This window comes from Corvus hawaiiensis, chromosome 28, assembly GCF_020740725.1.
Source record: "Corvus hawaiiensis isolate bCorHaw1 chromosome 28, bCorHaw1.pri.cur, whole genome shotgun sequence".
Lineage (NCBI taxonomy): Eukaryota > Metazoa > Chordata > Aves > Passeriformes > Corvidae > Corvus > Corvus hawaiiensis.
Genome location: NC_063240.1, coordinates 6,417,552 through 6,434,643, shown reverse-complemented (window position 1 = coordinate 6,434,643; position 17,092 = coordinate 6,417,552). Strand labels below are relative to the sequence as shown.

General features: G+C 60.1%; 3 protein-coding genes across 3 annotated transcripts in view; 1 reads left to right on the top strand and 2 right to left on the bottom strand.

The window, feature by feature from the left end:
- LOC125317674 (single-stranded DNA-binding protein 3-like) overlaps positions 1-722 on the top strand; it is a 9,032-nt gene extending 8,310 nt beyond the window's left edge. The window contains 2 exon segments of the mRNA XM_048287556.1: positions 135-308; positions 633-722. Coding sequence (XP_048143513.1) covers positions 135-308; positions 633-662 — 204 coding nt within the window. The 3' untranslated portion in view covers positions 663-722.
- Positions 723-2,513: 1,791 nt separating this feature from the next.
- Positions 2,514-7,175, bottom strand: ISYNA1 (inositol-3-phosphate synthase 1). The gene is given in 12 exon segments (XM_048288000.1): positions 2,514-2,760; positions 2,762-2,891; positions 3,611-3,828; positions 3,919-4,032; positions 4,112-4,276; positions 4,353-4,568; positions 4,645-4,794; positions 4,876-5,069; positions 5,144-5,273; positions 5,679-5,840; positions 5,929-6,053; positions 6,947-7,175. Coding segments are annotated over 11 exon segments (1,677 nt in total). The 5' UTR covers positions 6,043-6,053; positions 6,947-7,175; the 3' UTR covers positions 2,514-2,676.
- Positions 7,176-10,879: 3,704 nt separating this feature from the next.
- ELL (elongation factor for RNA polymerase II) overlaps positions 10,880-17,092 on the bottom strand; it is a 53,631-nt gene continuing 47,418 nt past the window's right edge. Inside the window, exons 10-12 of the mRNA XM_048287793.1 lie at positions 16,266-16,437; positions 15,345-15,389; positions 10,880-14,007 (exon numbers count right to left, since the gene is read on the bottom strand). Of these exons, the coding sequence (XP_048143750.1) occupies positions 13,903-14,007; positions 15,345-15,389; positions 16,266-16,437 (322 nt within the window). The 3' untranslated portion in view covers positions 10,880-13,902. The remainder of the gene's footprint in view (positions 14,008-15,344; positions 15,390-16,265; positions 16,438-17,092) is intronic.

Genomic DNA, 17,092 nt, shown 5'->3' with positions numbered 1-17,092 from the left:
ACCCCATTTATTGGGGCTCCCCCCATTTCCTGGGACCACGCCACTTACTGGGACCCCCATTTATTGGCGCTCCCCCATTTCCTGGGACCACCCCCCATCTACTGGGACCCCATTTATTGCCCCAAACCCACCAGAACCCCCCCCCCCCCATACCCCAAACCCCCCCCCCGCTAACCCTTCTCTCCCCCTCCCCACCTTTCCTTCAGAGCTCCCCCAGTAACTTGGGGGCCCTGAGCAACCCCCCCGGGACCCCTCGGGACGACGCCGAGCTGAGCAGCAATTTCCTAAATCCCTTCCAAAGCGACAGCGTAAGGGACCCGGTGGGGACCCCCGCGGACCCCCGGGGGGGCAGGCGGCGAGGGCGGGGGGCCCGGGGGGGGCGCGGCGGCCGGGGACGGGGGGGTTCAGCGAGCAAATCCCAGTGGCGACCCCCCGAAATTGTGTCACCACCGCCACCACCACCGCCACCCACCGCCACCACCAGCGCCAGCGCCAGCGCCGGGGGGGTCACCTTGGCCGAGCGGCCGCGAGGCGTGAGGAGGGCGGCGCTGGGGGGGCTGCGGTGTGCGTGCCCCCCCCCCGGAGCCCCCCCGCGGCCCCCTAACGCTGTGGTGTCTCCGCTCTCTCTATAGTACTCGCCCAGCATGACAATGAGCGTGTGAGCCCCGCGCCGAGGCCAGCGACAGCCACAGACGCCCTCACCCACCACCACCACCACCACCACCGAAAAAAATTCATTAATTTTAATGATCAGCCCCCCCCGCCCCGCCCCGTCACACCCCGCCCCACCCCCTCAGCGCCCCCCCCCCCCCCCTTTTCCAGCCCTGTCCCACTCCCACCCCCCACCCCCCTTTTTTTTTTGTTCCAAACGAACACTAAAAACGAGCAGAGAAAGCGCGGGAGGAAAAACGGGAAAAAAAAGAAATAATAATGATGATTAGAAATAAGTCACGTGACTTATTTGCTGCTCCCAACCTCCCCCCCCCACCCCCCCCGGCCGCCCCCCTCCCCAGGACTGGGACCCCCCTCCCGTTTTCCAGCCCTTCCCACTCTCCCTGAACTGGGACCCCACGCAGCACTGGGAGCCCCCCCTCTGTACTGGGACCCCCTCCCCCCCCCCTCCCCAGGACGGGGTCGGCGCTGGAGGGGGGGTCTGGCACTGCGGGGGTGCAGGGGGGGCTGTTTTGGGGTGTTTTGCCCCCCCTACATGGGGCGGTACCAAGCCCAGGGAGGGGGATTTTTGGCGGGGGGGTCCATGGCATTGTGCCCCCCTCTCCCCTCCCCTCCATGGCAGGTGGTGCCAATCCCCCCCCCCCCCCCGATTTGAGGGATCTGGGGGGCTTCACTGAGCTGTGCCCCCCCAGGCTGGGAGGGTGTGACTCCCTCCCAGTTCTCCCAGTGCCGCCCCCCCCAAACCACACCCTGGGGGGGGGGTGGGGGGGGTGGCAGAACCAGCACAGCCCCCCCAATGTGGGTGCAGACCCCCCCCCCCCCCCCCCCCCAAATCTGGGCTGTGCTGGGGGAGGGGGAAGGAGTGGGGGGGCCAAGCCATAACCCCCCCCATGGAGCCACCCCCCCCTCCTCCTCGGGCTCTTTAGGGGGGTCCCAGTGCAGAGCAGCCCCCCCAGCCCCGGGGGGGTCCCAGCCCCCCCAGCCCCGTCTGTGTGCTCAGCCAGCACTGTGATCCCCGGCCCCCCCCGAGCGCCAGACCGGGGCCCCCCCCGACCCCCCCAGGGACCACTTTAATATGAAGGAATTTTTTTTTTTTTTTTGGTGTGGTTTTGGGTTTTTTTGGGGTTTTTTGGTTTTTATGTTTTGTTTTGTTTTGTTTTTTTGATTTTTTTTTTGGTTTTGCTGATTTTTTCCTCTTTTATAACAGAAAGGACCTCAAAGCCCCCCTGACCTCCCCCCCCCAAGAGCCCCCCCAAAATGCCGCCGCACACCCAGACCCCCCCTCCCCTGTACAGCCCCGCACTGGGGGTCCCCCTCGTGCCCCCCCCAGGTGGGGGGCAGCCCCCAGCCCCCATAGGGGTGACCCCCCCCCCCATAGGCATAGTCGTTCTGTGTAGGGACCCCCCCTCATTTCTAAGCCTTTAGCCCCCCCCCCCCATTGCTTATCAAAACAAAATGGGGGAGCCCCCTCCCAAAAAAAAAGAACAAAAAGAAAAAAAAAAGAAAAAATACAAAAAGAGCAAAAAAAAAGAAAAAAAAAGGCCTAAAATGACCAAAAAAAAAAAAAACACCCCACGACCCCCCCAACACACCCCCCCCCCCCCCGCATCAATAAATGTAATTTGATTTTTTTTCAGAAGGCGGCGATATTTGGGTCTCGTTGGGGGTGGGGGGACCCCAAAACCAGGTGAGGAAGACCTGAAGAGGAACGAGGTGAGGGGGACCCCAAAACCAGGTGAGGGTCTCAGGAACCATCTGGGGGACCCCAAAGACCAGATGAGGGTGACCCCAAGAACCGAGGGAACCCCAAAAACCAAGTGAAGGGACCCCATAAGCCGGGGGAGGGGTCACGCTGTGCTCCGGGTTTATTGGTGGGTACAAAGCTTCACAGTTTGGAGTCACCATCAACATTTGGGGTGGGGGGGAACAGTCCCCCCCAAACCCACCCTTCCCACCCCCCACCCCCCCAAAAAGCCGCTCCGGGCTGGCACGGGGCAGTCGGGGTTAGTCGGCGCCGTCGATGTGCAGGGGGGCTCGGGGCGGCCCCGGCCGGGGGGCACAGGGGTGCCCGTTGAGCTGGGCGGGGCGCTGCCGGGCTCTTCTTGGGGACCAGGGGACAGGCGGCCCCCCCGGGACAGGCGCGCTTGGGGCTCGGCGCCGGCCGCTGCATCTTGTGCTCCAGCAGCATGTGGTTCTGGGGGGGCAGCCCCAGGCAGGCCCTGGGGGCACACAGGGGGTCAGGGTGGGCACCCCGGGGCTGGGGGAGGGCGGGGAGGTGGCACTGACAGGGCGGGGGGACACGGAGCGTTGGGCACGGGGCGGGGAGCGGGATGGGTGTTCTGGGCATTGGGATGTGCTGGTGATGGGAACTGGGGGATACTGGAGCGGGGCACCTCCAGGTGTTGGGCACTGGGATCCCCCAGGCACCCCCAAGCACTGGGAACCCCAGGCTTTGGTTACTGGGACCCAATGAGAGCCACTGGTGCTGGGCACTGGGATCCGTCGTGTTGGGTACTGGGATCCATTTGTTTTGGGCTCCCCCCGGGCATCAGGGACTGGGACCCACTGGTGCAGGAGCCGCTGAGCACTGGGTGCCAGGGTCTGTGTGTTGGGACACCCTGGGCATGGGGACCCTCCTCCCCTCAGGCACCCCAGGACTGAGAAATGGGGACACATCCATGCTGGGACCTTGGTCCTGGGCATCTCCAGGACCTCTGGGCACTGGCACCATCATTCACCAGGACATACTGGAACCCACTGGTGGCACTGGGACCCAGCCCCAGCACTGGGCACCCCAGGCCTTGGCCTCCAGGACCCCCTGGATTTGGACACCCCACGATGGGCACTGGGCTAGCCCACACTGGGACCCCCTGCAAGCCTTTGGGTGCCACCATGGGCACCGGGGCGGTGGCACGTGGTGGACGGGGACCCCGGGTACCTCAGGATGTTCTCGATGCAGCTGCGCTGGCGGAAGAGCGCGTTGACCACGGGGGTGCCCTCAGGCACGAGCGGGGCCTTGCAGAGGAAGGCGAGGATGGAGAGGACGCTGTGGAAGCCCTGGAACTCAGGATCGGCCTCGGTGCAGAAGGTGATGCGCTGGCACAGCTCCGTCAGGATGGCCAGGTCCAGGATGATGGGGCTGGCCAGCAGCGAGTCCTGCGGGCAGCGAGGGGGTGAGGAGACACCCTGGCACTGAGGGGACACCCCGGGGACACCCCGGGGACACGCCGGTGGCCCCGCACGCACCTCGCAGGTGTTGTGGATGACGATGGTGTTGGTGCCACCCATCATGATCTCGGACGTGTACTCGTCCAGCGCCCGCTTGCTGTCCCCCACGTAGGGCACGTACTTGATCACCACCTGCCAAAGCCACGTCCCCGTCACCCCCATTGTCACCCCTCACGTGTGTGTGTGACCCCCCCCAAAGCCCCCAACTCACGCAGTGGTCAGGCTTGTCCTGGGGGCCGTAGAGGATGGGGTTGGCCTGGACCGTGTCGTCCACCACGTTGCTCTTGGAGATCTCCTTGGAGCGGAACTGCTGCGGTGCCGAGAGGTTCTTGCCGTCGTTGTTCCCCAGGTGGTTGTAGCTCACGATGGACTTGGTCTGGCCAGGGGGGGCACGGGCAGGTCACCCCCTGTCCCCTGCGGCTGGGGACACCCCCCTGTCTGTCCCCACGTACCTTGAGCCCGGCGCCCACCAGGAAATCCACCAGCACCGACTTGAGCTTGGTCTGCCCCGACTTGAAGTCGTCGCCGCCGATGAAGACGCGGCGCTGGGCGGCCAATTCCACCGCCCCCGGCACGAAGGTGTTCTGGGGGGACCCGTTGATGTAGGCGCAGCCCTCCAGGATGCTGGCCACGGCGAAGAGCGTGGACGGGGACACCTCCAGGCCTCGCTGCGGGGACACGGGGCAGCTCAGCGCCACCGCGGTGCTGCTGTCACCCTCCCGCTCCCCTCGCCCGCCCCCTGACCTCGATGGCCCTCAGCAGGTTGTCGGCGGTGTCGTTGAGCCCCGGCACGATGTCACAGAACCTCTCCGTGTTGGCCGTCCACAGGACGATGACTTTGTCCACCCCGCTGCTCTCCTTGAAGTCTCGGATGTCCCTGCGGATCTGCTCCACCTGGGTCACGGCCGGGACGCGTCAGAGCGGTGGCACCGCCCCCATGGCCCTTGTCCCCTCCCCTGCCCGCCCCGCCAGGACCTGCTCGGCCATGGAGCCCCGCAGGACGTTGTCCGCCCGCTCCTCCTGGTTGGCGGCGATGAATTCGGGGATGTAGATGGAAGGTCGGGGCTTCATCTTCTCCATGTGGGGCCAGAGCTGCTCCTGCAGCGGCCACTCCAGCACCTCCGCCCGCTTCATGGCCTCCGCCAGGTTCAGCGAGGAGATGTCCCAGCCTGGGGGACACGGGGTGACCCAAGCGCTCGGGGTGTCCCGTGCCGCTGTGGGGTCCCCCCCGTGTCCCACCTACCGTCGAAGACGATGTCGTTGGGGTGCACCATGGGCAGCAGGTCCCGGAAGGGCACGTAGACATCACCGGAGGGGCCGGTGCCCAGGCACACGGTGGAGGCTTGGAGCAGGGAGCCGTAGTAGTTGGCTTTCTGGGATGGGGAGGGCAAGGATGAGAGGATGGCAGGGAGAGGAGGGGTCCCAGCACCCCCAAATTGGGGGCTGGGGCTGCGGAGCCCCTTCGCAGGGGCAGGGAGGAGATCGGGGTGCAGGACACCGGTGCAGCCGAGCTTGGTGTCCCCATCCCTGTGGGATGACCCCGGGTCCCAGGGGTCATTCTGGGGACACCCCGGGGACACGGCCCTTGCAGGGGTCACGCTGAGGACACCCACTCCACTGAGGTCACACTGAGGACACCCACCCCACTGAGGTCACTCTGGGGACACACCTCTTGCAGGGACCCTGCTGGGGACACTCCCCTCGCTGGGATCTCACTGGGGGGGAACCCCCTCACTGGGGTCACACTGGGGACACCTCCCCTTGCTGGGGACACCCACCTTGCGCCCCGTCTTGGTCATCCAGGACAGCCCCAGCTTGTTGGCCAGCACGGCCGCCGTCACCGTGGTGCCGTTGTTGCCCCCCCAGCCCACCAGCATCACCCCCAGGCGCGGCACCTGCCGGCCCGTGCGGAAGGTGAAGCGGGTGGAGCACGGCCGCACCTGGGGACAGAGAGAGGGGACAGCTGGGGACAGAGGGGACGAGCAGAGCCCCCCCCCGAGCCCCCCGGGCCCCCCGCCACCTGCCCACCTTGGTGACGCCGTTCTCCTTGCAGACGTGCACGGTGCTGTACGTGTACTTGGCCTCGATGAAGTCCTTGCTGTAGGTGACGTTGGGGCTCTCCACGAGGAACGGTTCTGCCATTGTTCCTGGAGCTGCAATAGGAGGAAATGGGTGTCAGCGCCGCTGGCCTGGCACGCCGGGCCACCCCCCCTCGGCCCTCCCCGGGCCCTCCGCCCTGCTGGGACGTGGCTGTGCCGCCCGTGGGGACCTTGGCTCCCTGCCCTCCCAGCCTGGTGGTGGCACTGGGACGCTCACTGCAGCCCCTTCCCACGCGTGTCCCGGGACAGGGGGGGAGTTGGGGGGGACACCCTCACCCCAGGACCTCACGGAGGGCCCAGAGAGCCGAGGGGTGCGGGACAGACAGGGACTGTCCCTGGTGTCCCCTCCCTGGGGGTGGCACAGGAAGGCGTGGGGGACTAGGGATGCTCCCAGGGGACATGGGGTGTCCCTGCACGCCGGGGGGCCGGGGGCTGCAGGGGACGTGGGAACTGTGCCCTCGATCCCTGGGGGTGGCAGAAGGCACTTCCAGGTGACGTGGGGACAACCCTGCACCCTGGGGTGGCACAGGGGTCACGGGGACCAGGGGTGTCCCTGCTCCTGGGGATGTCAGAACGTGCAGGGGACGTGGGGACAGAAGCTGTCTCTCCCAGGCATGCAGGGAATTCGGTGACAGGGGCGGTCCCTACACCCTGGGATGACAGATGAGGCAGGGGACATGGGGACGAGGGCTGTTTCCACTCCCAGAGCTGTCCCAGGGGACATCGAAGCAAGACTGTCCCAGCAGCCCGGGGTGGCACAGGGGACATGGGAACAAGGGCTGTCTCTCTCCAGGGGAAAGGGGATTTGGGGACAGCGGGTGTCCCAGCACCCCGGGGTGGCGGGAGACACCGGGACGAGAGCTGACCCCGCCGAGGGCGCGGGGGGACACGGATCCGCAAACCCGAACCTCTCCGGGGGTCAGTCCCGCCCCGCCGCGGGCACTCACCGGGCCGGGCCGCGCCGGGCGCGCAGGAGCCGGAGCCGGTGTCTGTGTCGGTGCCGGTGCCCGGTACCAGTGGTTGCGGCCGGTGCCCGTTGTCTGGTGGCGGTATCCTGTGCCCGGTGTGCGGTGCCCAGTGCCGGCAGCCGGTGTCCGGTGTTCAGTGCCCGGTGTCCGGTGCCGCCCCGCGGGGACGATGCGATCGTGCTGCGGCCGCCCCGGCTCCCGCCGCTTAATCGGCTCCGCGGCCCCGCCCCGGCCCCGCCCCCGCCCGGCCGCGCCCCCCGCACGTGCCCAACGGCACCGGCAGCCGCGGACCCCCCGGGCCCCCCCCGAGCCCCCGACCCCCGGTGCCGGGGCACGTGCGGGGCTCCCCGGACCACGCCGGCCGCTCGTACCGGGGGGGCGGCGGGAGGTGACGGGCAGGAGGGGGAAGCGGCCGCTGACCCGGGAAGGGGAAGTGTCGCCGGGGCCGGTCCCGGGCCGGGACCGGGGGTCCCGCCGCCGCCTTCCGGCCATTGACAGCCCCGGGCCGGCGGCTTCCTGCGCCCGGGACCCGCGGGCGCCTTCCCACGGCGCCGCTCCCACAGGGCTGCCAGCCCGCACCGGCACCGCGCTGCCCCCGGCAGCCCCTGTTATCCTGCTGCTGCCCCCGGCGTGGGCACCCCAAAAGTCACGGCACCCTGGAGCCCCCGGCAGGGACACCCCGAAGGTCATGGCACCCCACAGCCCCTGGCATGGACACCCCAGAGCCCCCCGGCGTGGGCACCCCAAAAGTCACGGCTCGCCGGAGCCCCCGCCGCCCCTCCAAGCGCCCACCCCGGGTCCCCGCCGGCGCTGCCGGGGGGCACCGGCCCCCGTGTGAGGCCGCCATCCCCCCCCCCCCGTGTGGGCCCGGGGAGCGCGGGGGGTGCCCGGGGCCGGCGCAGAGAACGGGGCCGTGGCCGCCCCCCCGCTGGCGGCCCCCGGGGTCCCGCTGCCTTTCAATGGCCCGCCCCGCTTCAAAGGGGCCCCCGGAGCCGGAGCAACGCCCCGGGTCCCTCCCCACCCTCGCTCCCCGCAGACACGGCGAGGACAGCTCTGCCCTCCTCCGCCACCCACCCCGCTCCTCGGGGCTCGCTGCCATCGCCACCCACCCTCCGGCACGCAGCGGGACGGGACCCACCGGGACCGACCCCGGAGGGCACCTGCGGCCGGGCGGCCGCGGGGAGAGGCGGCGGTGAAGGGCACGGCGGTGCCGGGGGGCCGCGTTCGGCCCCTTGGCCATGGAGGAACAATGATCTCTTGGTGCCGGGCTGGAGGACAAAACGAGCCCCGCGCTGGAATGCCAGTGCCTCAGCAAATTATTGAAACAAAAATAACATTTCTTTGTACAATAATCCTGGGGCGGGGAGGGTCCGGGCAGCGCTGCCAGGGGCCCAGAACTGGTATTTTTCCACTGCTTTCCTCTTTTTTTTTTTTTTTCCTTATTTTTTTACTTTTTTTTTTCGCCCCCCTCCCATAACTCCCACCATTGTTCCTTCCCCCACTCCCTTCCCACTCCTCCCACGCTCGGCACCGCATGAGCGGGGCTCCCTTGTTCCCGCTCGCCCAACGCGTCCATGGGCCGGGAGCCCGGGCCGGCCGCCCAGTGCCTTCGCTCCCCAGCTGCCGGGGGCTGGCGGGGGGCCAGCGGAGCCGTAGCGGAGCCATAGCGACCGGCCCCGCTCCCCCAGCAATGGTGCCCACCGCCCGGTGCCAGCAGACCCCCCGCTCCAGCCCCGGGGTGGGTATCCAGGCCACGCAGCCCCCCCCGGGGGCTCCCAAACTCCGCGGCGCTTCATTATAAGCAGGTTCAGGGGCTGGTCCTGCAGCAGCCGGAGATGCTGTGAGTGCTGGGAAGGGCTCGGCTGGGGGGTTCCTGCCTCTGTCCCCCCCCCCACAACAGGTCGAGGCCAACCCCGCCAGCCCCAGATTTGTGCCTTGAAACAGCCTCAGCATTCCCTTGCCACGTTTTCCTTCCTCCACGGTTGGGTTTTTTCCCCTCGTGTAATATAATCCCAGGCTCTGGCCCTTCATTATCCATGCTGGCAGCTCCTCATCCTCCTCCCTCTCCCTGTGCCATCGCCCTCCGGGCGCTGCGTGCCCAAGGTCGGACCCACGCCTGGAAGGGAGGGAGCAGGGGGTGATTTTGGGGGTCGTGCCTGGCGCTGGAGGTGCAGCAGCTGCTCTGGGAGAGGGACCAGAGCCACCGGACCGTGGCAAGGACGAATTATTCTAATGAGCTTCCTCCTGTAAACGAGCCACGAGCAGAGAAAGGTGCCCGGGGAAAAACCCACGAGGGAAAAATCCACAGGGGAAAAAACCCATGGGGAAAAAACATCCACAGGGAAAAAAACGCCCACGGTGCTGTCACCGTGCTTCCAGCATCCCTCAAACCTGGCCAGGGCCTTCCCACGCCTGCATGACCCCAAATTAGGGGCAGTTTGTGCAAGATGTGGTGCGAAGTGACTGTTCCCAGGTGTGACCCGAGTTATCAGTGAATTATCAGAGCCCAGGGCTCCTCCCGAGCCTGCACCCGGCTCGGTTTTGCCATCCGGGAGGACGCGGAGAGCGGGGATGCTCCCGGCGCGGCGGTCCCGGCTCCCGGCGGTGCCGATAAGGAGGCGGCGGCGGCAGGAGCCCGGCTGGCTCTGGCACAGCAAACGCAGCCAGTAAATTTCCACTGGGGCAGCTCCGAGTTAATGAGCTCAATGCGTGACCCCGGGCAGCGCCGGAGCTGCCAGCGGTTGGGAGGAATTCCCCAGGAAAGCTGGGAGGGGATGGGGACCCTTCCTGTGTGAGCAGCCCCGCGGGGCAGGAACCGGCCTTGGATCCGCTCAGCGCCCCGGGGGAAGCTCACAGAGGGTGAAGGGGGCCTGGGGTGCAGAGCTTGGCTCAGAAGCCACATCTGAAACTAAAACTGGAGGATTTGGGGATTTGCAAGAGCCTGGGCTCAGCTCTTGCTCCATGGCCGAGTCCCACCGGTGTCTCATCGTGCGGATGCTGGTGCTGCCGTGTCAGCTGCAAGGACAAGGACACCTTTAAAACAATAAACCAAGACTCCATAAAACGTTATTTGATCCCTGGATTATTGTCACCTTCTCCAGTCTGTTTTGGAGGGACAATCCCGAACCCAGCACTTAACCCAAGTGAACACGTTATGGACACAGGGAAGGCAGTGCCAGCACCTGTGGCCTCTGGCCCTTGAGTTTGTGCTGGTCAGCCTCTGCTCCAGGAAGGGAGGCAGGAGGAAAGCAGCAGCGATTCCAAGGCTATTACACTCCTGAGTAGTTTTATCCTTGATTTCGTGTTGCTGCTCCATCCAGCCCCAGGGATGCAGCCGAAGGCAGGGCCAGAGCAATCCCTGGTGACAGCAAGAAAAGGGACAGTCCTGACACAGCCCAGCTTCTGCGGGATGATTCAGCCGGGCGGGAGGAGGTGGGAGAGCTCCGGCAGGGTCCGTGCCAGGCTCATCCCCACCTCCTGCTCCAGCAGCATCCCCAGGATGAGACTCACTGCCCCAGCAGCCCCTCCGTGGATTCTGAGCATCCCAGAGCCTCCTGCTGCTCCGGGGCCACGGACCCTCCAGGCTGACAGCAGCAGCATCCAGCGCCTCTTCCAAAGCAGCTTTTCCTCCAAAAACCCGGCCGGTGCTGCAGCGGGAAGCCCCCCCCAGCTCGTGCCAGGGCTGGAGGCCGATCCCAGCGCAGCGTTCCAAGGAGCTGGCCCGCTCCAAGCACCTCTTCCCTTCTCCTCTTTCTTACCTACTCCCTGCTCTGACACTTCAGCTCACTCAAGTGACCCGGTTCCTTCCCGTTTCCTGCTTCCAAGCTCCACGCCAGCCATTTATCACCTTTCCCTTTTGAGTTTCCTTGCAGGGAGAAGCACTGAAAAGAAATCCACAACCTTATTGTCTGCTTGTTTTCCAATACAGTGAATTTATTATATGTTGCAAAATCAGCATTCAGCTTTTTTAGTGTACAAAAAAAGGACACTAGCTCTTAAGAAAAAAGATTAGGAAAGCTGAAGACTATGCTGCCTTGAAATTGTAACATTTTGGCAAAGTGAAAGCTCTTTTGTAAACTCCAACTCCATGGCTCAATATAGTTTTTATCCACAGTACAATATTACAAAGTAAAACACAGTATCAATAAGTTAAGATCATACTTAATCACCTAGAACTGGTTTCTATTAACCCAAAAAGCACAAAATTTTGCCTAAGCTTCATCGTCTCTAAAAAGAAAAAAAAAAGAAAAAATAAAAAGAAAAAAAAAAGGCAGATTCGACTACAATTCTTTAACACAGTCCAAAAGAAAAAGTGAAGCAGGAAGTTGGTGGATGCTAATTGGGTCTCACAGTTTGGATAATTCATTAAATATTTTCAGGGGTTTTTTTATATTCAAATTTTTTAGAAGTTCCAGAATATACATGTAAATGTACACAATACATCTTTGTATACAACTCTGTTTGCAAAAATATCTTATAGCAGATGTATAAAGATTGAGATCCATCTCTATCCCGCCCCCCCCCCCCCCCCCCAAGCAACAACAGAAGAAAAACCCCCTCCTTTCAAAATATTAAGGATCAGGAGAAGTGTTTCCATGAAAGAATTTACTCATCCTGGGTTTGTAGCTGCTGCCTCTTCTGCCATCCCGAGTTCCGCCTCCACCGCAGTCGGAACGAAGCCCCCACCAAGCCCTAGCACTGGGGAAATTCAGTTTTTCCACCCCAAAATCCCGGCACTGGGCAGGGCCGGCGATGCCGGGCTGTGCAGTGACAATCCCACAGCGGGGCTGAGGGTTTGTGACATCCCAGGTCCTCCTCATCCCCTCCCAGATCCCCACGGCTCCGGGCGCGCCCACCCCGCTGCCAGAATTCCCGGCTGGGATTCCCGGCAAGGCCCCACGGAGCAGGAGCACGAAATTTTCCAGACAAAAGCTCCTTGCCTCCAGAGCTCCCAGCGTTTTCCAGAAGCACCAGAGGCAGGTGGTGCTGCACAAACGCTCCCTGATTTGGTTTTGATTTGATCTGGGGAGGAAGGGACGGGAGCAAAGCAATCCTGACCCCCAAGATTCCCAGCAGGAACGCCCTGGGGGGGTTCTGGGGTGCTCCCCCTGTGCTCCTTGGGCAGAGCATCTCTTCCCACCCTCCTTCTCCACAGGTTTGGGGCTGAGGACCAGTGGAAGACTGGTGGCATTCCAGTGGCATTCCAAGGGCCACGGCCACCGTGTCCCTCTGGCTGTCACCTTTCCCTTGGAGAAGGGGACGGCAAAGCCCTACTGAGCGCTGGATGCACAGGGAGAGACCTCAGAATAAAGTGACAAAGCAAAAGCAGTGGCCCTGGCTGTGTGACAACAATGAAATAATAATAATTATAATAATAATTAATAATTTTATCACCTATTTTTAATACAGCAGATGGACCCACGTTTTGTTTGGGGCAGGAAAAAACTCAAATAACTCCTTGTTGTAAGAAGTGTTTCCCTCCTTAACTCTGCCATTCCTCTCCTTCAAAGGGTGAAAGGCTCTTCAGTGCAACCTCCAAGGGAAGGAGACTCCACAGGGAAGGAATCCTTTACTTTGAGATAAACGGAAGCGGGAAGAAGTCAAATCCCACAGGCTGGCAGGATTAAAAAGGGGAGAGGGGAGAGAAAGAAAGGAACAGCAGAGTTAAAGGACACCTTTGTGCTTTTCGGAGTGTTTCTCACACCCTGGCCATACTCTAAAACGTTCCCTTCAATCTAAAGTAAAGAATTTAAAAAAAAAAAAAAAAATCAGGAAGCAGGACTGCAGGGAGAAGCTGGCTGAGATAAAGCACACCAGTGGTGGAAGGGATCCGCGTGGGAAAACAGCACCTTACTGCTCCCACAAGGATTTGCTGCTGCCTTGGAAAGACACACACACACAAAAAAAAATATCCCAGGAGAAAGCAGAGCACCCCCCACCCCCTCCTCTCATGGATCAGGGAATAAAGTCACTCGTCTGGGTGACTCTTGGGTAAGTTTTAGTAATACTGCAAGGAAAGGGTCCCAAGCACTTGGCCTAAAAGGAAAAGGGAGGCACAGTTTTAGAAAAAAGATGCTTTTTTCTTTCCTCTTTTTTTTTTTTTTTTTGATACAAAAATAGACCATAGTCTCATTAGCAATTAATAAAATTGGCTGCCTTGGTAGAAAATTAGAAAAGTCAAAGCCAGACAGGTCTCCATCTTCCCAGCACTGGTAGCTGGAGGTGAATTGGGCGGACTGGGCAGAAGGTTTGCACCCAAACGCACAGAGCGGATTGAAAAAAAGGGGTTTTGGGAGGGGTTTTGTTTTTTTGGGATCCACCTCTTCCCTGGCCAAGGTGCTGAGCCCCAGGGGACCCCCTGTGCTGCCACAATTCCCTCCCCCCCGAGGATGACAAAGCAGGGACAGACAAGGAGAGCTCAGGGAACGTGGTGTATTTCCGCGGAGCCGGGAGCACACAGCTCTCATTCCGAACAGTCCTAGCAGCAATTCCAGTTCCTCACCATTTGCAGGACAATTTGTAACCCACGTGGAGCTGGGCCAGGGGGAATTACAACTTCATGCCAAACTTTTTACAGATTCTTAACCTGTGGGAGCTTCGGTCACTTTAGGCAAGTTTTCCCTTAAGTGTCAAACACTGGCTTCAAATAAGCAGAATTTTTTTGTTTGGTTGGGTATTTTTTGTGATTTTTTTTTTTTTTTTTTTTTTTGTTATCCATTTGTTACATTCCAACATTCAGAGAGGCTTAAAAACTCGGGAGAAGCGTGCTGGACGTGGACATGACAGATCTGGCATCTTAAAGTCATCCCCAAGTTCTTCAACCGCGAGGAATTAATGCTCGTCTCTGAAAGGGATTTTGGGTGTATAAAAGGGAACGTAACGTCCAGGGTGACTGGATTTTGGTTTGCCCTACCCAGTCCAGGGGTGAGTGGCAGCTAAAACTGCTGCTGGTCATACTCTGCTATCAGTTTTTTGATGTGGGCCAGTTTGTTGTGGAGGTATTCGCAGCGGTTCTTCTCTTGGCTGTAGTTGGGGTTTGTCTGCAAAACAAACAAACAAATGGAAATAATGCAGAGGTGGGAAAGGTTCTGGACAGATCAAAGCTGAGCCCCAGGTGGGCTCAACAGCACAGAGCAGATCATGGAATCAGTCATGGGATGGTTTGGGTTGGAGAGAAGGCAAAGATGATCTCATCCTATGGGCACGGACACCTTCCACCATCCCAGGCTGCTCCAAGCCCCATCCAGCACTTCCAGGGATGGGGCAGCCACAGCTTCTCTGGGAATTCCATCCCAAACCCTCCCCACCTTCGCAGGGAGGAATTCCTCCCAATATCCCAGCCATCCCTGCCCTCTGGCAGTGGGAAGCCATTCCCAGTGTCCTGTCCCTCCAGCCCTTGTCCCAAGTCCCTCTGAGCTCTCCTGGAGCCCCTGTGGGCTCTGGAAGGAGCTTTAAGGTCTTCCCAGAACCTTCCCTTCTCCAGCCTGGCCATGGACACTGCCAGGGATCGGGCAGCCACAGCTTCCCTGGGAATTCCATTCCATTCCCTCCCTGCCCTCACCGGGAAGAATTTCCTCCTATCCCACCTAAACCTCCCCTCTTTCAGCTTAAAGCCACGGATATGACCATGGAAAAAAGCTTTTTTAGACCCTTCTTTAAAACAGATCTGTTCTGATCAAACCCAGCCAAGAATAAAAGCCCTTTTCAGATGATCCAGCTCCGGGAGCCCCATCATAGGGAAGGAGCACACCAGAGTTAGGCTCCACCTAACTGGGCTTTCAATCCCCACCTGCCCTCTGCCCCCACCTCACAGCCTCTGGAACAAAGATGAACTTCCAACATGCAGGGAATCTCTTCAAAAAGCTCCTAAATCCCCCAGGATGACAGGGCTCAGGACTGTATTCACTTATTTAAAGGAAAAACCCCCAATTCCCACTGGTGTGTGGATGCTTTGCAGAAAAAACCTGAAATTTAAGGTATTTTATGTGCCCCAAACCCCAAAAATCTGGGGACAGAGCTCCAGAGACTGATCCCAGCTCGGATCCCATGTCCCAGCAGCCCCCAGATCCCAGAGGATCCTGTTATCCCTCAGCCTGTGCATCTGAAACACGAACTGTTCCTTCCCTGGAGAGATAAAGGCCCTGGCTGAACACACCCATTGTGCCACGGCCACGGCTCAGCGATCCCTGGGATCCATGGAGCACTCCCAGCTCCCCCCAAACCCTTTCTGATCTGCTTTTAGGGACAGGCTGGAGCTGAACAAAGATCTGCTGCAATTGCCTCAGAGCCTGGGTTTGCTCTTGGCAAGGGCCCATCTCTTTCAGTCACACCAGGGGCACCGCCCAAAAGCCTTCTGTGGCCAAGGACATTCCCTTACCTTTTTAATTTTCCGATATTCCTGTAAAATTTGATCGTGGATGGTCTAAAAAAAAAAAAAAGGAAACAAAAAAATAGGGCATGAATTTCAGTTCTGCAGCAGGTATTTACTGATGGCTCAATGTACACAACTCCTCCGAATTCCAACTGAAATCTGCTCCCTCCATGGCATCCCTGGGGAGATCCAATGGCCACAACCAGCTCTGATTCCATGGATATCCTGGAGCTAACACAGAAGGATGAGGCCCCACTCCCCAGCCATGAGAACTACCTGTGACAAGCACTTGGATTCCAGGATAATTCACATTCCCAAAGCCCCAACTGATATTCTTTCCCCCCCCTCCAAAGATCTGAAAACAATCCAGTGAGGAATTCTGCAAGGAGAAGAAGGGCAGGAGGTTTGAGGGAGGAAGCTGTGCTGAGCACAATAGGTGCTCTGTAAAAATCTGTTTATTATCCTCGACGAGACTCACTTTTTCAAGCTAATGAATAGCTAAAACTCTTTAAAAACCACTCCGACAAGTCCAATAATGCTGCATTATTCAGATCAAAGGTTGCAGAGGAACAGATGACCCCGTGCTAACTCCCCTTCCAGCCCCGATACGCTCCCATATGTGCAAATATGAGTTTTTCTGGCTGGGATACACTAATAGCTTCCAGCAGCTTTTGGCTAAGGACACCAATTGTCTCACTGAGGCCTTTCCTTGTCAACAAGTCCCATGATGTGGCTCCAGCCTGAAAAAGGAGCAGCGCAGAGCTGGGCTAGGAGCGTTCCCCAAAGCTGTCAGCTGTGTGCACGTTCCCCAGCAGCTCTGAGGCTGGAATTTAGACACCGACCCAGCCCAAACAGAGCACATCAAAGAACTGCAGCTTTGCCACGTGCAGAACGAGCTTTTTCGGCTGGTTTTAGCTCTGTTTCTACCTTATATTCCTCAGAGCCCTGCAAAAGTTGCTTCAGCTTGGCGTCCAGCTGGGTGAACCGTCGGGTTATCCGCTCTATCCGGGCGTGCAAGTCCCTGTACTCGTTGTATTCCGCGTTGAAGTCGTTCTTGTAGCTCTGACGCTGCTCCGAGGAGGAAATGGCTGCGTATTTTCTGCAGGGAAAAAGGGTTTGGTGAATGGGTTTTTGAGGGGAATTGGTCTGGGGGGGAATTCTCTCTGGGATGTGGCAGTGCTGAGCATGGCGGGGGGGGTTGGGATGAGCCTGCCAGGTGACTGGAAACAGAAGTTGTGGGTAATTCAGAATGATGGGATCGTTTAGGTGGGATATTGGGAAGGAATTCTTCATTGTGAAGGGTCTGGTATGGAATTCCCAGAGAAGCTGTGGCTGCCTCATCCCTGGAAGTGTTTGGAGCGACCTGGGACAGGGGAAGGTGTCCCTGCCTGTGGCAGGGGTGGCACTGGATGGGGCTTTAGCTCATTCCAGCCCAAACCATTCTGGGATTCTGTGATTAAAGCTGGAAAAGCCCTCCAAGATCAAATCCCAGCACTGCCAAGGCCGCCACTAACCCACATCCCCAGGTGCCACATCCACACGGCTTAAATCCCTCCAGGGACGGTGGTTCCCTGTCTCAGTGAAGAAATTCTCCCTAATATCCCATCCAAACCTCCCCTGGTGCAGCTTGAGGCCGTTTCCTCTCATCCTGACTTGCATTAAAGTAGCAAATTATGGAGGCAACCACCAGGGATTGTTGCCCTGACCTCCTGTAAAACAAACAATGCTTGCTCCCAAAACTTCCTATCTGTGCC